The 27731-nt window shown below is 42.7% G+C and overlaps 1 protein-coding gene across 3 annotated transcripts in view; it reads left to right on the forward strand.

Moving 5' to 3' along the window:
- The first annotated feature begins 246 nt into the window (after window positions 1-246).
- The window catches only part of PDCD4 (programmed cell death 4), a 241828-nt gene continuing 214343 nt past the window's right edge, over window positions 247-27731 (forward strand). For 2 of the 3 annotated variants that reach the window (XM_029610358.1, XM_029610361.1), the window contains exons 1-2: window positions 247-401; window positions 776-902. In XM_029610358.1, coding sequence (XP_029466218.1) covers window positions 860-902 — 43 coding nt within the window. In that variant the 5' untranslated portion in view covers window positions 247-401; window positions 776-859. The other variant, XM_029610359.1, reaches the window with a different exon arrangement.

Below are 27731 nucleotides of genomic sequence, written 5' to 3' on the forward strand. Positions count from 1 at the left end.
ATTAAAGCGTTGCCACATTACACTGAACATCACCTGACACATCCACGTGTACCAAGCAAGCCGCGCTCCTCCCACCCCAACACTGCGGAAGTCGCACGAGCCCCGGCAGGCACGCGCGTAACCCAGGAGCAACAAACTCCACGCCGTCAGCTCTGAAAAAGAGCACCGCCCTTCAAACTCCTCCTTCCCATTGGCTTTTAACCCACCCGTAAAAAAGCACAAGCCTTCTGCCTCGCCTCCCCAGCACCGCCCCCTCCCTTTTCTCAGCCAATCGGCAAAGCGCGGGGCAGCGAGGCGCGTGACGCTGTTACTGGGTAGAAAACAAAACAAAAACAAACGGAGGCGAGCGTCAGAGGCCGGAGCGAGCAGAGAGAGGGGGCGGGGTGGGGCAGACCCCGCAGGTAACAGTTATTTGGCGAGCGGGCTGCGCGTCTCGCGCCTTAAGGGGGCGGCAGGGGGGAGGGGGTGCAGTAACGGCGCGGCCTAGCAAAAGTCTCTCCCCCTCCTCTCCCCCGAGAGCAAAAGTGACTGGAGAGCTGTGGACGGTGCCGCCCCCTGACCGCACCCCCCTCTCTCTCAGAGGGGAAGCGGCGGAGCCCGACCCGGGTGGGTTGAAAGTAAACAGCAGCGCCGCCGCCGGTATACCCCGCGGTGGGATGCGCCTGTAACGGCCTCGGGGGAGGACAGGAAGGCTGCACTTGTGCTGTGAGCCGAAGTTTGGCTCCGGGGATTCCCTTATTGACCAACTGTCCCTAAAAAAAAAATTTTTTTTCAGGCCAGACTGGGAGAAGGAGAGAGAGCGCCAGACCGTTTGTGAAGCAAGTGTTCTGTTTCCGGCCATTCTCGGCTCACTGGAAGTATGGAAATAGAGTATGCGAGCGGGTTAAATACCAGCCCCGTGGGTAAGTGCCGCCTCTTCCACCGCTTCTCCCCCTCATACTCGGTGACTGCTCTGCTTAGGATCCCCCGCCCAGGCAGGTTTGTGGGGTTGGGGGAAACGTCAGATCAAATGTATTTCCCGTTTACTGTGGCATATTTGAATTGGTGTTAAGTTGCACCGGAGCTGTAATGCTCGGAGTGACATTTAAAAGCTTATTTTATTTCCTGTCGCCCCCCCCCCCCCCCCGCGATGCTTATAACCACATTTAGTACTGATAAAGATGATCACACTGATGCTTTTAAAAGCCGATTGTTGCACAGCATGATGACATCATAAATGTGTGAAAAAACAGTAAAAAGAAAAACTAATAAGCGAGATCGGCGCAACAGCAGATCTCCCCACTTTTGGGAGGCTGTAGTACAGTTTAAGGAGATGGGTTATAGTTATTGCATTCAGCTAGGGATTAGAAATTATCCCACCAATCTGGCTGTCACTCTGTGATTTTGGGCAAAGTGCATTTTTATCAGTACCTAGGTAAAAATAACATTGATAACCTTCCCTTGGAAGCTATATTATAAGGTAGATGCTGAAAACATGCTGCTGCAAGGCAGCAAGACTCTTTATGTTTCTGAAGTACTAGGTGGTATAAAATGTCTTGCTTTCTTACTAGATGTAAGGTGCTGTTTAAATCCAGATGGTTATATGAGGATTTTTCTTTGCTCAACTTCATGTACACTTTAACCTATAACCTTGAAAAACAAATTGATGTATAATTGACAACAATTTATATTCTCATGGAATAACTGCGCCAGGTTTTAATACAAATGAAAGACCACCTTTAAATTATTGTAAAATAAAGCCAAGTTAATACCTAAAAATTGATTGCCAATGGTGTGTTTCTAACTAGCCAAAAATTAGGCATTTTATCTTTCAGCTCATGGGTTTAAAAACAGCCGTGATTTGTGCATGCAGTTTTCTGCAGGGAAATGTGCTTAGGTGTTGCGATATTATATTTGTAAAACACTTCAGAAAATTGCTTTAGAAACAGTGTTTGTTGCTTGGCAACATGAATGCGTGTTAAATCTTTCCTATGCTGAGTCTTCCAGCAAGCACCTTAAAGCATGTTTTATCCCTTCCATCACATCTTCTCTTCAACCATAATGAAGCAAATTTTTGCAAATATGCTAACACAGGTTTTTTTAAACTTTCAAATTAAAATAGATCAAGAATTTAAAAAAAAAGTCTTTACTAAACTTAAATTGATGTAGGACTCTCCAAGTTCATTTTGAAGATTTGATTGTCAAGTAGCTAATTTTATGCATGCAACTTAACTTTGCTGTCCATTTTGCAATAGGTAATGTATGTAAAAGAAAAGGCATGCCATTTCGATGCCGACTGATCTAAGGCGCCAGATTCGGGTGTTCTTTCTTCCCTATATTGGGTGTTCTGTTCTCCCAGTGGAGGCATAGGTTCAAATCTTACTTCTCACCTATCTACTTTATGGGATCTGCCACCTTCTTGCAATGTGGATTGGCCATTGTCAGTTGCTGAGCTCGATGGACCTTGGTCTTATGTGTTAACTTGGAAAATTCAGATTATGTTCATTTATCATGCCTCCAAAACACCCCTTTTTTATGCAGTATATTTGTTTGTAATGAAATTCTGTACATATCTCTAGGTATCTCAAAGCCCATGTCTAGCACATGAGGCAAAGATATATATATATATATATATATATATATATGTAATGCCTTATTTTGCATGCCTGAGTCTTGCTTAAGCTTTTGAAAATGTATCCCTAAATTTACCACTGTCAAAACCAGTATCTACAGATGATCTGGAAGATTTAGTATTTGCTTAGGAGTTGCCTCATATCTGCGTTGAAGTCCTTTTAATATAACAGCAAAAATTCACACGATAAAGGTGTTCTTGTAGAACTATAGAGAAAAATGCCAACTGAAGGGAAAAATGCTACTCTGTACAATTTTTTAGAAATGGGGCTTGAAATTACTGATGCTCTAGCTTGGTTTGTACCACATTTTCTAGATGAAATGTCAAGCTTTTAGTGGTGTTTTTAAAATGAATGCTTTTAGAGAGGGGTGTAAGAAATGTTTTTGAAAACGTTTTGATTCCACATGCATCCTCAGTTTACAGCGGAGTACATGATATGTCATTTTTTATTATGTATATTGACAGTGCATGTGTCTGCTGTACAAACAATCATGGATATAGCATACTGATTTTCAGTGTTGGTGTTGGTTTATTTTTTTTCTTTTGAGTAGGTAGAAAATGTCTTCTTTTTTTCTGAAATGATATTAAACTGCACTTACAGTTTGGGCAATATATTAAAAAAAACAAACCCCAATATGAAATAGATGATGGGCGTCCTGTCCAAAGCAGATATGGTGAGAGAATCTGCAAGCTCCAGACTTGGGTGATTTGCTTTCGTAGACTACATTCATGAAGTAAGCGAGCTTGAACTGAATGTTACTTAATGTACTGTTAAACAAATCCTGCAATCTACAGATAATTTGTAGTCATTGGAATGTATATTGTTTTGTAAAATTTGTATAGGAAGGTATAGTGAGTAGAACTCCTTTTTATCCAAAGATCCATTAACTGGAAACTCCCATTTTCTGGAAAAAATTGAGATTCCCAGTCTCTGATCTATTTTCCGGAAAAACTCTGGAATTTGTGCACTGTACCTATGTCTTAAGCCAGCACCGCAGTCTCATTCCTATCTTGCTTGTAAGTCTAGTGGTTAGAGCAGCAAGCTGCAAACCAAGGAAGCTAAGGTTCAAATCTCACTGCTGCTTCTTGTGACCTCAGACAAGTTATTTTTGTCATCTGTGATAAAAGGCTAATATAGAATTGCCTAGTAGAAAGCAGATCATTGTAATAGGGGAGGGACCCTGGGCAGGGCCATGCAAAATATTATGTATATCACGTGATAGGGCTCTATTGCACGAAACACAGAGTGGATACGTTAGAGCCCTATCGCAACTTGATGCATCTCAGAGTTAAATTGTAAGCCTTCTGGGGGGTATGGAAATACCTACAGTACCTGAATCTAATCCACTCTGAAGTCCCTTTAAAGCATAATATAAATCAAATAAATAAAAATAAATGGCAGGTTAGCAGCATTGCTCCTCTCGTGTTTCAAGAATTTCTAGTAGTGGTGGTGATGAGTATGGCAGAAAGGGGCCAAAAGTCACATTGCCCACTCTAACCCAATGGCTCCATCAGCTTGCAGTCCTCGCACTAGTCCTTAATTTCAAACAAATATGAACTTTTAGGTTCTGCATGCATGCAACTTTCTACCATTTAATTTCTTGCTTTGTACTCTATTTTCTTTGAGCAGGCAATGTTTCTTTGTATCTTTTTTTTTTTTTTTAACACTCCTTAGGGCTGATGCAATAAATCTGCACAGAAAATGGGTGCTCAGTGTTGTGCACCTACTTTCCTAACGTGCGCCCAGCCACCTTTCCTGGGTGCGCAATTGAATATTTAAATGAGGGTGGTGCTAGGGACAAATGTGGGCCCCTAGCACCTCCTTGGCAGCAGGCACCAAGGAGAGGTGGCTGTCGGTGAGTTAGGAAAATGGATGTTCAATTTTAGAGCGTCCGTTTTCCTAACCTGTGCACAGCCATGGGTTAGGAAAATGGATGCTCATTAATTGACTGTCCTTTTCCTAACCTGACCGCTGGCACAGTTTTTTTTTGGTTTTTTTTTTTTTTTAAACATTCTGGCCATTTTGCTTCTTCCGAGTTAATATCGCCTCAATATTATGTCGGAAGAAGTACAGAAAAGCAGTATTTTCTTTTTGCGCAGCTCAGAACTTAATGCCTGCTGTGGCTGGCGTTAATTTCTGAGAGTAAAAATGTGCTTGTTGGGTGCATTTTTTTTTTTTTTTGAATCGGGAGAATAGCTAATAGCCTCATTAACATGCATTTGCATGTGATAAGCTCTATTAGCTTCGTGGGGGGTTGGACACGGGTTTTGGACACGCTAATCCTCTTATAGAAAACCTGTGTCCAATCACGGGTTAAACTGCATTGGATTGTATCGGCCCTGTTATCTTGACAAATCCATTATTCAGAATGTCCTTGACCTGACAATTTTGGATAAAAGGTACTCTACTGGTTTTGGTTTTTTTGTTTGTCCTAGAAAACCTATCTAACAACAATAATAGATCATATTCATTTATTAAAACATTTTTTTTTTGTGTACCACTATTTAGTGATAGCATAGCAGTTCATTGTGCTTTGATCAGATAGCTGAGCATTTAAATTAATTTATAGCCCACTATTGTAGTATGCTAATTTTCTTGGATTTGGATTTATGTTTTGAATATATATTGTTTCAATTATTTCAGTCAGAAAAGACATTTCCCATGCTTTGTGTGTGGGTGAATTTTTTTTTTTTTTTTTATTATTATTATCTGTATGCCTGGGATAAATTTTATTTATTTTATTTATTTAACAGCTTTTCTATACCGATATTCGAGTGAAAATCATATCGGTTTACATCAAAAACAAAAGGTGGAAAATACAAAGAACGGGGGGGAGGAGGGACAACAAGAATAACATGTTGCAACAACGGTGCTGCAGCAAGAAAAGGCTCTAATGGAGAGCATGAAGGATAAAACTAGAGAGGAAAACATATTAAGATTAAAGTATTAATATATTAAGATATTAATGTAATAACATTAGTATGAAAACATATTTACATATAAATAATAAAATTGCATTGCCAGTCCCCAGTACTGAGGATGAACAAACTTAAAGAGCTGATTAGTGTTTGCATCTGCTGGAGTGGTGTAGGGCTAGTTGCATATTTTTCATAGTTTTTTGTATCAGTTACTGAACTATAATCTGCTTTAAAATACTCATACTTGTTGAGTCCCCTTGAAGTCTAGGGAGCAGTCATGATAGAAAGTCCGAATCCTGTGCTTGCCTGGTGGCTCTGTTGCAAGTGCTCTGTACTGTCATATGGAATGCATGGGTTTGATTCCTGGGTCAGGTCTTCTGTTCCTAGTGGGAGGGCATCTGTCATCACTCCATGGCGACACCTAGTGGCCAGACTTAGCTAGATTTCTGAGGGAGCTCTGCTTTGTGACTGTTAGGAAAGCTCTGTGTTAGAGCTGAGAGTTAGCAATCTGATGTGTTCCGCTATATGAAGGGAGGAGCAATCAGATAGGAGTTAGCAATCTGTAATAAATCTGCTGTTAGTTAGACTGCGGAGTAGCAATCTGTTCTTATTGGCTCCTAAGAAGGAGGATTCAGCACTCTGCCGGTGGCAGATGACCACGCTCCCGGGAGGATATCCCGAGAGGGACCACCGGCTAGGCTTGAGTATGGAGACAGACACACATTAGTTCTTTTATTAAACAGGTTCTTGAAACCACCAGAGGTGGCAGTAGTGAGCTGATATGCCCGGTAGGGCTGTAGTCCCTCAGGTACTGGAACAGCGATCCAGGATGGCTGAGCTGTTGAGAAACTGTAGAAAGTGAGTAGGCAGAGTTCATGAACAGAACTAGATGACAAAACTCACATAAGGTCTCAAGGGAGCTCAGGTGCTGGAAAGGTTTAGGCCCTCGAGGAGCGAGTACCTGTTTCCAGGGAAAGCTCTGAGAGAGCGATGGTAACTCATAATTGTTTGTAGCAGCGATAGCTTCCAAGCAGTAGAGAATCTTCAGAGTGTCCAGGAACATGGGCCCTCGAGGAGCGAGTACCGGTTCCTATCTATAATCTGAAAGTAAAGAAAAAGAGCGAGGCCCCTGAGGAGCGGGTACCTCTGGTAAGTCCGAGGAGGCAGAGTAGCTTGAGAGGTGTAGCCGAAGCAATCTCCTTCCTTGCTTAACTTCGTTAGATAGTGAAATAGAGACCTTTAAATATTGGAAGCGGATGACATCATCTCAGGGGGACGCCCCTGAGGTTCGCACTCTTGCTGGTACTTCAATCAGAGCGCGCGCCCTAGGTCTTCAGGCAACATAGTGGATCTGCAACGTCGAGCCGGTCCGGGGACAACGGAGAGAGACGGCATGGAGACGCTGTGGCAGCCAGCTGTCCATTATACCTGGAGGGAGTCGCCACAGAGGTAAAGAGGGCGGAGTGAGGACGTCGAGCAGCGAGGGTCGCAGCAGTGACAGTTGATCAAGGACTTTTGCTGTGATGACTCAGCTGAATAGGGAGGGGGATGAAAAAATTAGGGGAAAAACCATGTATAGTTCATGTCACCGTAACTTAATTGGTTGATTCCAATTGAGCTGGAAGATCCAAAGGAGGAGGCAGAAACTTCTGGGCCATAAAAAGAGTCCCAAATTCCTAACACTCTTCTTGCAGGTTCCAAGTCATTCATATTCATAGTGTCTTGCACACTGTGTGATGTACTCAAAGAACATTGCATATGAAGTCATGTAACATTGTTTGGAGTATGGCTGCTCCCAGAGTTGACGGAAATTATTCAGGAGCAGCCTAAGACTTTTCAAAACTGTTAATCTTTTAACTGATAGAGGTTATTGCTGCTTGCTTTATGTACTTTTGGAATCTACTAGATAAATGAAGCTTGACCGACGTGCCGCAAATGCGCAGTAGAGAGCAACTCTACCGCGCATGCGCAGGCAGCACATCGGTCAGAGCTTGCCTGTAACAAAAAATGGCGAGGAGCAGTAGCTGCGCGCGCGCGCGGGAGGGAGGGACCTCCCCCAGAGATCTTCGTCTGAGCCATCCGAAGGGGTTGTGAATGAGTGACTGAGGGGAGGGGGGAGGGAGGAGAGAGTGAGGGAAGGGAGGAGAGAGGGGGGGAAGAGTCTGGGGGTGGGAGGAGAGAGTGAGGGGGGAGGGGGACTAGAGGGTGGGGTGCGGGAGGGGAGGTGGGAGGGAGACTAGAGGGTGAGGGACAATGAGGGGAGGGAGGGAGGGAAGAATGAGGGGTAAGAAAATGGACTGAAAAAAAAAATGTTAATGTAGCCCGTTGTTACGGGCTTAACAGCTAGTATTTAATAAAAGAAACATATCCTATGAATTCTAACATAATTAGAAATCACTAACTTTTAAAAAAAATTCAATTTAATATGATCTCTCACTAAAACTTATGTCATATGTGCAACAGTTTATTGTATTTTGGTGGCTGGGAATTTAGCTTTAAACCAGAATTGTTCTAATTCCTCTCAGTATTTAAGTACCTGCATTCACTTGTGAAATTCAAAGATGAATTGTAAAGCTTCCCACTTGATTGTACTGAGGGACATGTTATAGTGTCAAATTATCTTTGGGCATTTATTTCAGTAAACAAATGTAATCATCATAGCTTCTCACCATAAAATCCTAGTGTGTGAACAAACTATTAATATTTGATAACCTCATAGTTTGGATTGGCCATATGAAACAACATGGCCCGACTGGAGATGTTTTGTAAACTTCTTAGATCTGCTCCAAGAATGGCTACTACAGCGGCCAGTGAGGCTTGGAGAGGTGGAGGAAGCACATTGCTATAGCCACCTGGTCAATTAAAATTGGCCCATGTGACCAAGGCATTAGTATAATAAATTGGTCGATCTGGTTTTCTTAGTTAAGATTCTTCCACTTTGAGTAGATGAGCATCTACATTCTCATATGCAGCCCATCATTAACTATCCTTCCATTCTTCCCATCTTTTACTTGACCTCTCAGTCTTTTCCCCACTACTGCCCTCACCTCTACCAGTGTGGACAACATCCGACCACTCACTACTCCTGGAGCAGGAGGTCTCCCTCCTCCCCCCAGTCCAGAGCAATAGAACCAGTACCTTGCTCTCAACAAGGCCTAGGATTCTATTCCCGGTACTTTCTAATCCCCCAAAAATCGGGAGGCGTTTGTCCAATTCTGGACCTACGTGCCCTCAACAAGTACCTCCAACGAGAAAAGTTCAAGATGGTAACCTTGGGTTCCCTCCTTCCTCTTTTGCAAAGAGGAGACTAGCTCTGCTCTCTCGATCTCCAAGATGCGTACACGCACATTGCAATAAATCCATCTCTTCGCAGGTTCCTGAGATTTCTAGTAGGCCACAACCACTTTCAGTACCGAGTGCTACCATTTGGCCTGGCATCTGCACCATGGGTCTTCACCAAGTGCCTCATAGTAGTAGCAGCCTTCCTCAGGACTCAAGGTGTTCACGTCGACCCCTATCTAGACGATTGGTTGATCAGGGCTCCCACTCAGCAAGCTGCTCTGTCGTCCCTATGTCTTACTTTACACACTCTGATTTCGCTAGGATTTCTCATCAACTAAGCAAAATCCTGCTTAGTCCCATCTCAAACTTTATCATTCATAGGGGCAGACTTGGATACCTTGCAGGCAAAGGCTTTTCTTTTTTTTTTTTTTTTTATTTATCAAAATTTTTAATTGTAACATACAAGAAAAACATCTTGATTAAGAAAAGTATCTAATACAAAAACAAATAATTATTATCAACAATAAAACAAGTTAATTATCAATATACTCTAGTCCATAATCATAAGGAATCAATTTATATATAATTCTTTCATATATTCAATTAACTTAATATAATCGCCCTACGTACTAATTTATTCTTTAATTGGGCTCACTGTCTCAATGGTATCTATTTGAAGTCTTTCTCCAGAACCAGAAGGAGAGAGAGGCCCTTACCGGGTCTGGAACTGATTTTGAGGTGAGGGTGAGCCCGGCCCCGAAACCACGGCGGTGAGGCTCCCTGGCCCCGACGACGCTGCCGGACACGCCCACCAGTGACGTCATCGAGAGACGCCAAGGCCCATAAAATCGGCAAAGGCTTTTCTGCCTCAACAGCGAGCTCTCACCCTCATCTCCCTCACACACCAGCTACAGTCTCAGCAACGCATGACTGCACGCCACTTCTTCATCCTACTGGGACACATGGCGTCCTCAGTACAGGTTACCCCAATGGCTCGCTTGGCCATGAGAGCCATGCAGTGGACTCTAAGGTCACAATGGACTCTGTCCATCCAACAACTATCAACCACTGTCCACATCACCGACTCACTCCATCAGTCTCTAGCCTGGTGACAAAATCGGGTCAATCTCCTCCAGGGCCTGCCCTTCCAGGCTCCAGACCCTCAAATAATTCTCACCACCGATGTTTCCAACCTCAGCTGGGGAGCCCATGTGGCTGATTTGCAAACACAAGGAACTTGGTCTCCAGAGGAAGCCAGACACCAAATCATTTTCCTGGAGCTTCGAGCAATCAGATATGTTTCAGGTTCGCCTTTCCAATCAGGTCATCCTGATTCAGACGGACAATCAGGTGGCCATGTGGTACATCAACAAACAGGGAGGGACGGGTTCCTTCCTACTGTGTCAGGAAGCTGCGCAGATATGGGCGGAGGCCCTCTCCCACTCGATATACCTCAGGGCCACTTATTTGCCGGGAGTGGACAATGTGTTGGCGGACAACCTAAGTCATGCTTTCCATCTGCACGAGTGGTCTCTCAACCCCTCAGTAGCGGACGCAGTATTCTAACGTTGGGGTCATCCTCGCGTAGACCTCTTTGCGTCACCTCAAAACCACAAAGTAGAGAACTTTTGCTCTCTCACTCGCAGCCAACACTCTCAGCCAAGAGATGTATTCTCCCTCTCATGGGCAACTGGTCTCCTATATGCATTCCCTCCCCTTCCACTTCTCTCGAAGACTCTCGTGAAGTTACGTCAGGACAAAGGATGCAGGATCCTGATAGCATCTCACTGGCCTCGCCAAGTGTGGTATCCAATACTTCAGGATTTCTCCATTCGCAGGCACATTCTCTTGGGAATGGACCCGCTTCTGATCACTTAGAACGGCGGGTACCTATGACACCCCAACCTTCAAGCTTTGTCCCTGACGGCCTGGATGTTGAAAGGTTAATTCTTCAGCCACTTAACCTTTCGGAGCCAGTTTCCTGTGTCCTGAATGCTTCACGGAAGCCTCCACAAGAGAGTCTTACCTATACAAATGGAACAGGTTTAAGTCATGGTGTTCTTCTCAATCCCTTGATCCCTTTACCTGTTCCACCACAAAGTTTCTAGACTATCCCTGGCACTTGTCAGAATCAGGTCTAAAAACTTCCTCCATCAGAATGCATGTCAGTGCGGTGGCCGCCTTCCATAAAGGTGTTGGATGTTCCTATTTCGGTACAACCCCTTGTAACACGTTTTCTGAAAGGCTTGCTTCACCTCAAGCCTCCACTACGCCCTCCGGCCCCTTCTTGGGACCTCAATCTGGTTTTAGGTCGGCTCATGAAACCACCAATCGAGCCTCTCCAATCCTGTGATCTTCTCTATCTCACATGGAAAGTGATTTTTCTTTTGGCAATCACATCTGCTCGCAGTGTTAGTGAGTTACAGGCCCTAGTTACCTATCCGCCTTACACTAAACTTCTGCAGGACCGGGCAGAACTCTGCACTCACCCTAAGTTCTTGCCTAAGATAGTATCGGCGTTTCACATTAATCAATCCATTATACTACCTACCTTTTTTGAAGGAGTTAATAAACATGTGGATAAAGGTGAACCGGTAGATGTAGTATACTTGGATTTTCAGAAGGCGTTTGACAAAGTTCCTCATGAGAGGCTTCTAGGAAAAGTAAAAAAGTCATGGGATAGGTGGCGATGTCCTTTCGTGGATTGCAAACTGGCTAAAAGACAGGATTAAAGAGTAGGATTAAATGGACAATTTTCTCAGTGGAAGGGAGTGGACAGTGGAGTGCCTCAGAGATCTGTATTGGGACCCTTACTTTTCAATATATTTATAAATGATCTGGAAAGAAATACGACGAGTGAGATAATCAAATTTGCAGATGACACAAAATTGTTCAGAGTAGTTAAATCACAAGCAGATTGTGATAAATTGTAGGAAGACCTTGTGAGACTGGAAAATTGGGCATCCAAATGGCAGATGAAATTTAATGTGGATAAGTGCAAGGTGATGCATATAGGGAAAAATAACCCATGCTATAATTACACAATGTTGGGTTCCATATTAGGTGCTACAACCCAAGAAAGAGATCTAGGCGTCATAGTGGATAACACATTGAAATCGTTGGTTCAGTGTGCTGCGGCAGTCAAAAAAGCAAACAGAATGTTGGGAATTATTAGGGAATGGTGAATAAAACGGAAAATGTCATAATGCCTCTATATTGCTCCATGGTGAGACCGCACCTTGAATACTGTGTACAATTCTGGTCGCCGCATCTCAAAAAAGATATAATTGCGATGGAGAAGGTACAGAGAAGGGCTACCAAAATGATAAGGGGAATGGAACAGCTCCCCTATGAGGAAAGACTAAAGAGGTTAGAACTTTTCAGCTTGGAGAAGAGACGGCTGAGGGGGGATATGATAAAGATTTTTAAAATTATGAGAGGTCTAGAACAGGTAGATGTGAATCGGTTATTTACTCTTTCGGATAGTAGAAAGACTAGGGGGCACTCCATGAAGTTAGCATGGGGCACATTTAAAACTAATCGGAGAAAGTTCTTTTTTACTCAATGCACAATTAAACTCTGGAATTTGTTGCCAGAGGATGTGGTTAGTGCAGTTAGTATAGCTGTGTTTAAAAAAGGATTGGAAAAGTTCTTGGAGGAGAAGTCCATTACCTGCTATTAAGTTCACTTAAAGAATAGCCACTGCCATTAGCAATGGTAACATGGAATAGACTTAGGTTTTGGGTACTTGCCAGGTTCTTATGGCCTGGATTGGCCACTGTTGGAAACAGGATGCTGGGCTTGATGGACCCTTGGTCTGACCCAGTATGGCATTTTCTTAAGAACATTCTTTCCCAGGCCTCACTCCAATCCAGAAGAACAGGCTCTGCATACCCTTGACTGCAAACGGACTCTAGCCTTCTATCTAGACCATACAGCTGCCCACAGGAAAAGCTCTCAATTGTTTGTCTCTTTCCATTCCATCAAATTGGGGCAGCCTGTGGGTAAGCAGACTCTCTCCTCCTAGTTACCGTACTGCATATCCTTTTGCTATCAGCAAGCAGGCATTCCGCTTCAAGACCGTGTTAAAGCACACTCTGTGAGGGCCATGGCGACTTCAGTAGCGCACCTACGCTTGGTGCCACTTCCTGATATTTGCAGGGCTGCTACCTGGAGTTCTCTCCAGACCTTTACAGCCCATTATTGCCTAGACAAGGCTGGAAGACAAGATTCCATCTTCGGCCAGTCTGTCTTGCGAAAACTTTTCACAACTTGATTACCAACACCCTTCCGCCTGCCCGTTAGGGTTCAGGATGCCCTCTACCAAATTCCACCCCAGTCCTTGTGCATATTGCACATCTTGGGTACATTTGGTGCATTTCTCGGACATCCTCAGCTTGGTACTCACCCATATGTGAGGAATACCATCCTGCTTGTCCTGTGAGAAAGCAAATGTTGCTTACCTGTAACAGGTGTTCTCACAGGACAGCAGGATGTTAGTCCTCACGAAACCCGCTCTCCACCCCGCTGTCAGGTCGATACTGTAAGACCGCGGGAGAGCGGACGAACGCCCGCTCTCCCGGCGCGGGCGATTCAGTATTTAAATGAGGCGACGCAGTGCAAACGAGGAAAAGGAGGCGCTAGGGACACTAGCGCGTCCCTAGCGCCTCCTTTTGGCCTGGAGCGGCGGCTGTCAGCGGGTTGGACAGCCGACGCTCAATTTTGCCGGCGTCGGTTCTCGAGCCCGCTGACAGCCACGGGCTCGGAAACCGGACGCCGGCAAAATTGAGCGTCCGGTTTTCGGCCCGACAGCCACGGGCCAAATTCAAATTTTTTTTTTTTTTTTTTACTTTTTTTACCTTTGGGGACCTCCGCCTTAATATCGCTATGATATTAAGTCGGAGGGTGCACAGAAAAGCAGTTTTTACTGCTTTTCTGTGCACCCTCCGCTAATTTCTGTGCACCCTCCGCTAATTTCTTAGAGTAAAATGTGCGGCTTGGCTGCACATTTTACTTACTGAATTGCGCGTGCATACCTAATAGGGCCATCAACATGCATTTGCATGTTGAGGGCGCTATTACGTGCCGCGGGTGGGCCGCGTGTTTTCCTCCCCTTACTGAATAAGGGGTAAGGGAAAACACGCGTCCAGAGCAGGCTGACAGTGCGCTCCGACGGAGCACACTTTACTGTATCGACCTGTGTGTTGGGTTCGTTACGTTTTCTTATTTTATTTTTCGGCACTTCCTGTAGCTTTAAACAAGACTGAAGAGGGACCCCTGCTAGCTGCAGGTTTAGTGTCATGCTGGGCATGCCCGGTAGGTGCCAGTCAAAGTTCCAGAAACTTTGACAAAAGTGTTCCGTGATTGGGCTCCTCATCCTGTGATGTCACCCATATGTGAGGACTAACATCCTGCTGTCCTGTGAGAACACCTGTTACAGGTAAGCAACATTTGCTATCTCCATTCCTCAGAAAAAAAAAATCAAATAAAATCAATATTAATAAATTCATACTAATAAAAAGTATACATATTTCTTAACAGCTGAAGAATAGAATAACATCCATGACTTTTTCACATTCTGGGATACTGATGCTCAGACATTAAAGAAAAAACACAGTACTGCTTCTTCGGCCAAGTCCATAAGCAAAGCACGTCAAGCAAAACTGATTGATACATGGGGTAACCTGCACGGCTCAGCAGATACTACTATGGGAAGCTTGTTGGGCAGACTGGAAGGATCATTGGTCCTTTTCTGTCATCATTTCTATGTTTCTATATTATAAAAATTTTCCAAATACCAATAAAACATTTCAGAAGAGCAGACCAAAGCATCCAATATTTAAAACCTCAAAGGATAAAAAAAAAATCCCCTGGTCTCCATACCTGGAAGTTTTGATTTCTCGGTGTCTTGAGATAGTCTTGGATTAGCAAGAGGAGTGGGAGGTTCTTGCTCAAACTTCTCTGTTTCCTCTCCTTATCTTCAACCTGTCCTCTTCCAGCTCCTGTGGCTGATGGGATTTGTTCTCTTTCTTGGGGCCGCGGGGCTGATGCTGTGCCTCTTCGAATTTGGCCTGCACTGCTCCTTCTCTTCAATTAATCCCCATGTCTTTTCTTACTTATGATAGCGGCATGACTTCTTCTTCCTGTGTGGGGCCATCTCCCTTCCTTTTCCGGGCTATGCCGATAAAGAGAGGCCATACCATGTACACAGCTCTCCACACCCCCCTGCCCCCCTCTGGTGTTCTTTCTAGGTGACTTCTTAGTGCTGCAATTGGCTCTGCTGCTAGCGTTCTGCCCAGGCTTAAAATTGCTGACAGCCCAGGCGGCGGCAGAGATCTCTGCATTCTGCTGGAGCAGAGGAGAGGGAGAGAAGAGTAGCCGTACCAGCAGAAGACCGGGGAGTGCAGTATTCTGGCCATGGATGTCGTGACCCACAAGCTTTTGCTTTGTGATTATAGTGGTGTGCTGTGACACACCGGATGAGCATCACACTAATAGACCGCTTCAGGCACTGTCGTCTTCTATTATTTTAAGAACAGCATTAGATCAGGCACCCAGGTCCCCTTCCATGTCTTATTACCAATAATCCTTTGGCGAAGTCATTGTCCAAAACATCTAGCCTCCCCATGCTCATTGAATTGTAGGTTTTAAACATGGTCACTCCATGCAGGTTACCCCATTGTCTTGTTAGAAATATAGGATGTTATTATAAAAATAGTTAACCATGATATCTTGCATAATATTTGCCAAGAACATTTAATAAGTATGAAGCCCCAAACTATAACATTTTTGGCCTCGACTGAAGGTAGCCACTTCAGGGAAAAATCATTATTTTCAGGTTAAATTTAAAACAATCAAATATCCTCACGATTTCTAAAGAACAACCTAAGACTCAGTTCTGGGCAGGTTCAAGCATAAAATTCACTATTAATGTTGCAAGGAGAATTGAACTTCAGAGTTCTCTAATAATGCAGTGAGTTCTAAACTATCAAAAGATAGCTGAGAAATGGCCATCTGGACTTCTTTCAGTCCTGTCTTCTTAGATGCATGGATATATAAAGGCTTATGAATTTGTGGGAGGGACTTTGCCAGAACTCTTAATATATCAAATCAGATAGTGTTTAAACATGTTCAGGAGCAAAATAATCTTCACTCTTGGGAGGTTGATGAAGCACAAATTCTGGTGTCTCCACATTCTCAAAGTTTTCCAATTTGTTTGCAAGAAATGCATTGTCCTTAACTAGGAACCTTTGCACTTACTCGTATATAAACATACTCAGTTTCTCAGTTTTAACTTCCAAATTTTCTAATCTATTATTAAAGTCCAAAATCTTATTTCCATGGGCTACCCCTTACATGGAAGCCTCCTGCTGCTGTCCAGATAATTGGCTAATTTGCTAAGAGAGAGACTTGCCAAATTCCCAGCTTTGCCTTCCTCATTTCTCCTAGATTAGGTACTTCAGATCTTACCAAATCAAAGCTGTCCTTGTAGTGAGAGATTCCTTACAGCAGCCATTTTGATGACAGATGCACTCTCTGCTGTTCTAGAAACATTTCCTGGAAGAGAAGCCTGCCTCCAGTCCTAGTATTGAGGAAATACTTGCCATTCCATTGCTTCCATTAGTTTGAGGTCTTCCTCCCTAGCTACTATCCACAGTGTTCTCATAGAACCCTTATCTATAGTGGTTTCCCCTCCTGTCAGTGCCATCCCAACTTCATAGAGGATAGCACCTTGGCGTCTCAACTAGGACATAAGTAATTGGATCTGCTAGCAGGAACTGCTGTTCTGGGTTCAGAGAAGCATAACTGGCCAGAGGGGTCTGAGTCACCAATAACTGTTGGCCTTGCCAGTGATACCACTCCAAAGCTGAAATTGACTTTGGATGCTGCACAGTGGAGGAAAGGAGTCCATTGCTGCTTATCCTCAGCATAGCCTTGGCTAGGTGGTTCCATTTGTGTGACTATGGTAAACTGTTTGCCTTCAGAGAAAGTGAAGTTGCTTACCTGTAACAGGGGTTCACTGTAGAGAGCAATTTACCAGTCACACATACCCAACCATCTCCTCTTGAGAGTTCTGTTCCTCAGTCAAAGCTGAATAATAAAACTGGGGCGAGATTCAGCAGCATGGGTTCTACTGTGCAAAAACCAAGAGCGACTTCTGCCTTTTCCAGAGAATTCTGGAAGATTCTGATTGGTGCTGAGCATGGTCACTTGACTTGTGTGACTGGTGAACTGCTGTCTTCAGAGAAGACCTGTTGCAGGTAAGCAACTTTGCTTCAGGGTTTGTATTAATACTGCATCAAAACTAGATGCTGTAATGGTTTATTTTATGATGCAACTGCTCCAGAAGATTGTATTGCCCTTTGTTTGGATAAGTGACCAAGTCAATTAGTATATAACAATATTTTGTTTTAATAATACACAAAATATCTCTGCTTAGGCTCCACTGTTTCTTGGACTTAGTATTTTAATAGCTACAAACAATGGAAGGAGACATTTAACCATCTCTTCTATTTTTCATTCTGTATATAGTACCTAAATTGAAGCTTCATCTCTTCTCATCCCACCTCTCACTTTTGAATTTTTCCCATTTTGTGGAGTCTTACATTGATAATCTTCTAAATCTTACTTGGCTCTATTCCAAGTAGAACTTCTGTTTACCAGGTCTTTGCTTGTTAGTTTATAAACATGGATGTCATAATGCATGAAGAATTTGTGTGTTGGAGTAAAGGTATTTTTTTCTGTTGATAAGCAGGCTGAATTAGCCATGCCGGATGGGTAATGTCATCAGGGCAGCACCAGGTGGAGCTGTCTCTCAAAGCTTAAGGATTTTTTTGCACTACTGGGCATGCATGGTAGTTCCTTTGCAAACGAGCCTTCAAGAAGTCTCCTCAGTATTTTTTTCATCCACACTTTGCATGGGTGCCGATTCGCGCTCTCTCATTCCTCCTCACCTTTTGCAATTCCTTCTCATGTCAGCGACCCCAGAACAGCACTTTTCAATGCTATCATGTCTCAGAGGAAAACTGGTTTCAATTATTGTAGTTGTGGCCATATAATGTCCATCACGGATGGCCACAACTATTTCTACTTGTGCTTGGGCCTGTACCATGATTAAGCCAATTGTAGCAGAATATTCCCCAGGGCATAGAGGCAGCGAGCAGGGAAAAATAGCAAGCCTCCAAGCAGAAGAAGCTTCTGGACAATTGTCAGCTTCTCCTTCAACATAATCGGAGGAAGTAAGGGAGCCTTCCCGCTCTGCCCAGTCATTTCTGGGACAGCCTTGTCATCCTCATCAGCAAGAGCGCCGGTTGGCCTCTGCTAGGATGCTTCCTGATTCATGGCAACGATACGTGGATCACAAAACAACACATCAGCTAATTAATCTGCCTGCGTTGAAGTCTACGCCGAAGCCAATGCATAAGGTGCTGAAGGCACACTCTGCGCCGAGGAATGCACGTCAGGTGCAGACAGCGCCGCATTCCAAGCCAAAGACAGCACATATGGCGCATGCAGCACTGAAGGCAGCACACATGATGCAAGCGATGGCACACACAGCACCGAAGACGATACAAGACACACATGGCACATGCAACACAGAAGACGGGGCAAAGGATGCACAAGACATCATACATGGTGCATAAAACTGCACATACAACGCAAAAAATGGCGTACGTGGCAAGCCACAAGACAAGGGTCCTTTTGGTATCCCTCCCCTTAAGAGAAGGAGACCAGGAGCAAATCCTTCTCTGCCTACAGAGGAGAATCAGTCCCAGACCATTCTCCTCTAACCTCAAGCTTGTCAGTGGAATGCTTTTCACTCCCACTTCTCCTGAGCCTGTTCATAAAGAATGACAAGAACCCATCCCACCTTAACATCCTCTCAGTCTACTGGAGATATTAGCAGTGGCTATTCCACCATTAAAAGTTCCAAGGACTGTATATCGTCCCATCACTGCGCCTTACCTGCCGCCATGAACCCAGGTTCCATTGCTACCACCTACCTTATGGCAGCAAGGGCTCAAGTTGCCTACTCCTCAACCCTTATGCTCTATCCTTCCTCTTCCACTGTTCTGTACGTGGGGTAAGCAAGGCATGGAGCAAGGAGACTCTTCACCATTCTCCTAACAGGTTCTCAACAAGTGATGGAGCAAATCATCAACATTGTCCACAATATTTTTTTCTTTATTTCTGCAAGTAGCTCCTCCCATATTTTCCCCAGTGTATACCATACATCCACTGGAGACCATACAATCGGAGCTTGCAATGCCCCAGCCACCAAGACCTGACTCTCTTGAACACCACAGGGACGAGTTTCCTCCTCTATCTCCACCTTCTAGGGATCCTTCAAATTATGTCTAAGATCAGAGAGTGCTATGCTACCCTCCCCGGGGGAGGCCCAGGGTAATTTGACAGGCATTCCTTCCGATCCACCATAGGAGATACCAGATTAGTCTTCACCTCTGGAGGACCTCATATATTCATGTTTTGTAGGTAAAGTGGGTTCTCTCCTAAAAATAGAGATTGATAAGGAACCAGATCCCCGCTCTGAAGTGATGAGCTTGCTACGCATCCTGGAGCTACCAAGTGAGCCTACTGCTTTCCTTACTCATCCGGTACTACATAAATCTCTCATGAAGTTCTGGGAGACCCTTCCTCTGGTATCACCACAGCACGAATATTGGATCTGAAGTTTCACCTTCAGAAATCACCTGGTTATGGAATGATGCAGCTTCCATATAATTCAGCGGTGGTGGAGTCAGCCATGCACCAAGCCAAAAAGACCAGGCTTCATTCAAACTCACTCCCAGGAAGGGATCAAAAGCACTGGATGATTTTGGAAAGCAGACTTTCTAGGGCTCTGTGTTGTCAGCTCGGATCGAACAGCATGAATTTTACATAGTGCAAAATCTCTATGGTCCCATTGCAGTGTGTTGCATGGTGTGGCTCCGCGCCAGTGGCATCTGGGAAGATGTCCATGATGATTTGTATTTATTTATTGAAAATCTTTTATATGTCGCCTATACAATTATTTGTAAGATCTAAGTGGTTTACAAAATAATAAAATGTAATAGTAAAAGAAATTGAAAAGTACAATAAGGCTTTACAAGAATAGCATGATAAGATTTAAGCAAGGTTAAAATACAGTATAATTACAATAATAGGATTTAAAAGAGCTAAAAACTATAATAGAGGTAGTTAATGTGCAGATCGTGTGTATGGAATGCCACTAAAAGAGGAACAAAATGCATTTTTAGTGCTTTTTGTTTTAACTCTTAGATTTGATTGAGATCAGAGACATTCTGGGAGTGAATTCCATAGTTGGGGGGCCTGCTAATGAAAAGGCACATTTTCTTGTTAAGTCAGGCCTAGCCATCTTTATAGTAAGAACTTCTAGAAGACATTTGTCTTGTAAGCGCAGTTGTCGTGGCGGCCAGTATAGTCTTAGCAAGGAGCAGAGCCATATGTTAGAGGAGTTATAGATTAGGTTGTGAATCGTTGACAAAATTTTGAATTGGATGTGCCGTTTGATTGGAAGCCAGTGTAAAGTTTGAAGTAGTGGAGTACTGGATGAGAAAGGAAAGGAGTGTTTAACCCCCCTTATCCCTGTAACCTTGTATTTTGTAAACCGTTATGATGGTGTTATTTTGACGAATCCGAATAACGGTATATGAAACTCGTTAAATAAATAAAATAAGTAAATAAATATGGTCTCTGCGGTTTAAGTTATATATAAGATGGGCAGCTGTGTTTTTGTATCGGTTGTAATGGACGAAGAGCAGTTTCGGGGAGGCCTAAACAAAGTGAGTTGCCGTAGTCTAATCCGGTTAATAGTAGATTGAAGAACAGTGCAGAAGTCTGAGTAAAGCAAAGAATTTTTTTAACCTATATTTTAAAGAAGGATTTTTTTTACTACTGTAGAAATGTTGTTAGACATTGAGAGATTCGAGTCTACAATTACTCCAAGATTTCGAGCGTAGTGACAATAGGAATAGAACAATTTTCATAAATTAATTAAGGTGTATAGTGAGCTGAGTAAAGTATAGTGGATAAGTAGACCATCTCAGTTTTAGAAGTATTTAGTTTCAGGCAGTTATGTGATAACCACGTGTTAATTGCTTTAAGATATAAGTGAATTAGTGAGAATGTATTTGCCTATGAGGTTGTGAAGGGAACTATGAATTGAATGTTGTCTGTGTAAATTTTGAAATTTAAGCCCAAACTGGATAATAAGTGACAGAGAGGAAGCAGATAGATATTGAAGAGAATAGCAGAAATGAAGGAACCTTTGAACTCCTGAGTTAGTACAGTACCAGTTGGAATGGTGTTCACCAATAGTAATCTGTTGAGGTTGATGTGAGAGAAAGGACTTAAACCATGATAAAACTGTACCAGTAATGTCAATATGTTTGAGGTTAGAGTAGAGAATATCATGGTTTAGAGTGCAAAGGCGCAGAGATGTCGAGAAAGATGATGATATGATCGATACTGGAATCAAACCACGTATAATGGTATCAAATAAAGAGAGAAGAAAAGTACTGTGTCCTTTTCGGAAGCCATGTTGATTTGGGTGAAGAAGTTTGTTGTCCTCAATATATTCAGATAGTTGGTGTAGTACTGTGGATTCAATTATTTTTGCTAAAGATGGAAGGGAAGTGATTAGACAGTAGTTCGTGATATCAAGATCTAATGTTTTCTTTTTTGGAATAGGTAAAATAGTTTGTTTGAGAGAAATGGAAACACACCAGATTTGAAGGATGAGTTAACTATTTGAGTTAAGATAGGTGACATTTGTTCTCTTGTATCTTTTTTTTTTAGTTGCCCAGAGCAGGGATTAAACGGGCTATTTGCGGCTTTTGATTTTGAGATAATTTTAACAGTGGAACAATCGATAGTGACAAATTCGGACCAAGAGCATATAGCGAGCATAAGGTTAATATGTGGAACTGGCAAATGATTCAATTCGGATTAAATATTTAAAATTTTATCTTGAAATTCTGAGCAAACTTGTTGCAAAAATCATCTGTAATATGTTTCGATGGTTCTGAACGTAAGGTAATGAGCGATTTTACAATATTAAACAGAGTGGTGGAGTTCCCGTTGGCAGTTTGTATTTTATGAGCAAAATACAATTTTTTGGTGTGATCTATTTCTTTTTTATATTTGTGTAAGTTGGCTGATCATCCCTGTTTGGGAGAAAACCTCTTTGGGGAAAAGCTAAAGGACCAAAACCTCACGGTGCGGTTACTCTTTGAGTGGGGACCAGCCTTCCAGGTCCTGACATTTTTACCCACAATTTAAAAAGCCTTTCTACCAAAGAAAGCCCTATTGACCATATCAGGGTTATCACTAGCTTCTGTCCCAATCACCAAGCACTCAACTGCTGTCTAATCAGAAAAGGGGAGGACGAGATAGATGCAAGCAAAAGCAACAAGCACAAGCAGTGTTAAAACCACAACAAAATTTAAGAACTTCACCGCCAGAGCAGACAATGTCAGTTGTGGGCAGGCTCTAATTGAATGCAGCATCTTGGGCCTTCATAACATCAGACCAGTGGGTACTATCGATAGTATGTCACAGTTACCAGCTCAACTTCAAGAGCAAACCCCAAATGCCTCACTTCTCCCCCATCTAATAGATCTACTCCATCAAGATCTTTTACAGCAGGCGGTGCATTCCCTCCTCAGAATGCTATACAAGAAATAGTTCAATCCAGCTACAGTCAGGGCTATTGCTCCAAATACTTCTTCATCCTCAAGAAATCAGGGGGTCTCTGACCCATCCTAAATCTAAAAAATCTCAACACGCATCTCTACTGGGAGAAATTCAGGATGACTTCCCTGGGTACCATTCTATCTTTTATTCATCCAAGGGACTGGATGTGCTCCCTAGATCTCAAGGATGCTTATGCTCATTCCTATGCATCCATCTTCATGACATTACCTCTGTTTCAGTGTGGGAGACAAACATTATCAGTACAAAATCCTCCTTTTTTGGCCTCATGTCTGCTCCAAGAGTTTTCACAAAATGTCTATCTGTGGCAGTAGCACACCTCCACCGATCAGGAAGCTATATTTTTCCTTAACTTTCCTTGGTTGGTTGATAGCCCTCGCAAAAGAAGCCCTGCAATCACACAGAGTGTTAACCATTTACTGTCTAGAAGATCTGGGGTTTGTAATAAATAATGAAAAGTCAAATTTAAATCTAACTCAAACAATAGTTAATAGGTGCTCGAATAGACTCAATTCTATCCAGGGCATTCCTTCCCAGCAATAGAGCAAAAGGCTGACGTATCTCACCAGTCTTCTACATGTGTGCTCCACAGATCCTGCCCATCTCATTCTCACCTTTATTTTATTTTATTTATTTATTTATTTATGTAGAGATTTTTATATACCGCAGTACGTAAGGATATACATCACCGCAGTTTACATTTAACAATAACATAGCAACAGGCTTTACAATTGACATTATTAACTAGGATTAGAATAAATTACAAATAACAGGATTGACGGAGAAACAGTCTGTACAGACCGTGGACCATCCATTAGTGTTTAACATACAATAATGAAATTGAAGTAACTAAAAATATTTACGAACCAACACTAAAACCATAGAGCAAATAATACAATAACGGTGCTGAGTGGGAATACAAATTCTAAATTGATCAATGGATAATTCTATTATATAAATCAATTAAAATATCATAATAGGGGATGGTGCGGGCAGATGGGAGGTGAAGAATTTAGGGAGGGACAGCGGGTAGGAGGGACAAGGAGCATGGGATAAATGGGGGTTGCAAATTGTATGGTATTTCAGTTTAAGTGACTTTCTAAGTCACATAGCAGCAGCGATTCACGTAGTTCCCTTAACTCATCTGCATAAGAGTCAATTTCAATGGGGATTGAAGATGTGATGGAATCAACTTCTTCATCCTCTATCTTCCAAAATAATCATAACCAACTTCATGAAACTGATATCCAATGGTGGCTATGTCGAGAAGTATTGGAATTAGAACTCCCATTTCAGCCATAACTATGTAAAATTATACTCTCCACCGATGCCTCCACCCGAGACTGGGGGCACATCTTCGGCAATTTAAAACCCAGGGTATATGGTCACATCAGGAGTCACGTTGTCGGATAAATCTGCTAGAGTTAACGGTGCGACATGCCATCAAGGTTTTCCAACACTTGCTCCAACATCAGCACATAATGATTCACCCATCCAATCAAGTATTGATGTATTATTTCAACAGGTAAGGTGGAACTGGATCTTAGACCCTTTGCAAAGAGACGTTAGCCATCTGGAACTGGGTGAAGGTCCACTACATAATTCTCCAGGCAATCTACCTTCTGGAGATAACAAATACTGAGGTGGACAGATTCAGCAGAGTTTTCCAACCTTTCACGTGATCTCTTTCCCAAACCACAGCAGACTATTTCTTCTGCTGATGGGGCCGGCCGTGGATAGATTTATTAACGACTGAACACAACATGAAGCTGATCCACCCGAGCTCTTGCAGAGAAGAACCAGATGCATTTCTAATTTCTTAGGCAAAGCAGCCACATGATCCTCCATCCATGCATTTACATCTCACTACTGCCTCGACAGTAGTATTGTGCCACTTGTCATCCAGGCAGATGCTGTCCACAGAGGAGTCCGGGTTGTAAAAAAAAAATATATATATATATATTTTCGGTGACTTCATTAAATTCGCTACTGGTCAAACCATCATGATATTATATGTATATATACAGATTTTTTACAATCCTCAACTTCGGACTCCCCATGCAGCATTGCTAATTCAGCCTGCTTACTGTTGGAAAAAAGCAAGTTTGCTTACTGTAATTGCTGTTTTCCGTATATAGCAGGATTAATTAGCCATGCATTCCCGCCCTGCCTCCTTGGACAGCATCTCTACCTGCCCTGGATATCTTCTGCTTATATATGAACTGAGGAGAGTTCTGGAAGGCTCATTTGTGCAGGAACTACCACGCATGCCCAGTAGGGTAAAAAAGCCTTAAGCTTTGACAGACAGCTCCGCCTAATGCCACCACCCATGCAGCATGGCTAATTCATTCTGCTATCTTCGGAAAACACCATTTACGGTAAACAAACTTGCCTATTTCGGGGTAGTAGAAGTAGTTATTCCAATTGACAGTAGCACAATAAAGGAATTTACTGTATCAGAAGTATTCAGTTTTTCAGACTATTTCTTTTCTTATGAAGTAATTTCTTGTATCAGATTCCAAGATGTCAATCTTTTTATCTTAGTTGTTGTTTCCAGAACTCTTCCTGTGCCTTGCATTCAAATGTCTTCTGTGCTTGAGCTTCCTGGCATTTCAAATGACCACCCTCATGCCCCCTTTTATTGTTCTTTAAACTGTAGGAATTTTTTCAAACAAAGCATGCAAAATTACAAAAATCCTGTAAGAGCTGAAGTGTTAAATTTGCTGATTATTTCCTGTGTTTTTTTTCATCAACTGCTTGGCATCATAGACAACTTGATTGCAAGTATTCACCAGTGTTGGCTAATTTGTACAATTGTTAAAATAGCTAAGAATCCTATTCGGTAAGGATCTTTTGCATAGATAAAGAGCTAGCGGAAAACCTTTGGGCGTAGTTCATCAAAAGTCTGAGTTGGGTGCATATACAAAGCACTGTACTTTACTGAAGATTTTTGTTAATATACATTAAGGACTTTTTCTCATTTTCCGTAGATAAGCAGGATGAATTAGCCATTACATGTGGTGACATCATCCAGTGCTACTGTACAGACTTGTCCTAGCTAGTAGAGCTTTGAGCTCTCCGTGCATGTGCAGAAGTTCCCATGTGGACATCGCCTCATGATTTCACCAGTCATTTATTTTCTTCTAGCACAGCACAGATTTGTCTCATAACACTTTGTCTCTCCAGATATTTTTCAAAATCCGTCACAATTTTTGTTTCATTTTCACTATTTTCTTCAGTTTTCCTACTTTAGTTGCCTTACTGAACTACAGTACCTGCAACAGCATTTTTCAGTGCTGCCAAAAAAAACCACCTATATCTGGCGGTCCTATGGCTAGGAAGCTGGATTTCAAATACAGAGTCCAGAAATCTCCATGGTTTGGCGTTGTCCATCTGCCAGATTAGTTAGTCGACTTTGAATCAGCCCTGTAAAAGACTGCTAGACCATTTTGACAAGAAAGTCTTCCAAAACTCCATGCTTTATTGCCCGTATTTCTATGCAACAATTCTTATGTTGCAATATGGTCACAACTGTATTGAGAATCTGAAGGCTTTTCTACAATCTGTGGAGAGAGGGTCCTTTTTCTCACAACCAGTTTTGTAGGCAGAGGGTTTCATGCATCACCTTCTCCATTCTGTCTACAAATTTTTCAACTCCATTTTCACATACCTCCTCATCTTCAATTGGAGCTTAGTGTATGACAAGGCTCCTGGCGAGTAGCATCTGAGATGATGACTATGAGAAGTTACTGGACCTATCTGATCTCTGTGACAAATTAAGAAATGGACTGAAGCAGTCCAGCCCTCACAAGGGTCTCTGAATACCTTCTACATTTACAAATGTTCATACTTTCACAGATTGTTTCGTTTTTGTTTAGCAGTACCGCCTACCACCTTTTCTGTCTCAGCGTTTGCAACCACTTCCGTTTGGCCGCGGCACTGTGAGCGCCATCATCCTAAGACTACAACACAGGCCCAGTTTTTGATCCTGCTGAACTCTGTTCTGAGAGGGGAACAAGATCTAAATGTTCTGTGAGGCATGGCATCAGATAACCAAGGACCTCTGGGGCCTTCAAATTGTGGAGTCTGGCTACCGCCTATATTTCTCTCTGTTACCATCCTTTCCACACTGCTTGAATTTTGATCCAAATCAGTGTCACTGGATGCACTTTCACCGAGAAGTGCAATCACTTCTTCACCAACAAACAATAGAACTAGTCCCTTTGATCCTGCATGGATCAAAATAAATTCCCTCAACACGATTCTCCTTTACATCCAAAAGCAGGAATGGATATGCGCTCTTGATCTGAAGGATATATTTGCCCATATACTTTTAACCTTTCTTCCCATTGGTGCTATCTTTGCTTCAAGGTGGATTCTTCCCAATACCAGTTACTCCTGTTCACCCTATCAGCAGCTCTGAGAGTCTTTGCACAAATGCCTTGCAGTGGTAGCTGCACACCTATATTGCTAGGGTATTCCAGCTTTTTCCATATCTGGACAACTAGCTAATCACAATGAACTCTTGAGAATAAGCATTATGTTTCCTACACAAAACTGTCTGCTTCAAAATTTGGACCTTTCTAGTTAATTTCGAGAAGTCAAATCTTAGTACCTGCTCAGAGGATGAAATCCATTGGAGCATGGATAAACTCGCAGGAGAGAGGAATCAAATGTATACTATGAGATTACTCATAAACAAACTACTGACCTTTCAACGAGCAACAGTCAGAATGGTTCTCGTTGCATCAGGTCATATGGCAGTGGCCATTGCACCTGATCCCACAGACACATTTTCATAGTGTTATCTACACCGGAGTCTCCGCTCTCAGTGGGATCAGCTGGCACAACCAGTCAAAATTTCTGATTTACACTGAGTTACACTGGTGGCTAAACTCCTGCATGCTTCAGGATGTCATGCTGCTTTGTGCTTGTCCTCATTAAGTCTTGCTAGCGATGAACCCTACCGTGAAAGGAGGAAGTGCTCACAGGGGATCATTCTGATCTCAGGGCACCTGATCTTGTGAGGAGAACCACATTCAGATCAATCTGCTAGAATTAAGGACGATCAAATATGCTCCATCAGCGTTTATGGATCTTCAAGGGAAGGGCATAGTATTTCAAACACAACCAGGTTGCTATGTTTTATGTCAGCAAACAAGGAGGTACAGAATCATGGCCTCTC

This window comes from Rhinatrema bivittatum, chromosome 7 (genome assembly GCF_901001135.1).
Source record: "Rhinatrema bivittatum chromosome 7, aRhiBiv1.1, whole genome shotgun sequence".
Classification (NCBI taxonomy): domain Eukaryota; kingdom Metazoa; phylum Chordata; class Amphibia; order Gymnophiona; family Rhinatrematidae; genus Rhinatrema; species Rhinatrema bivittatum.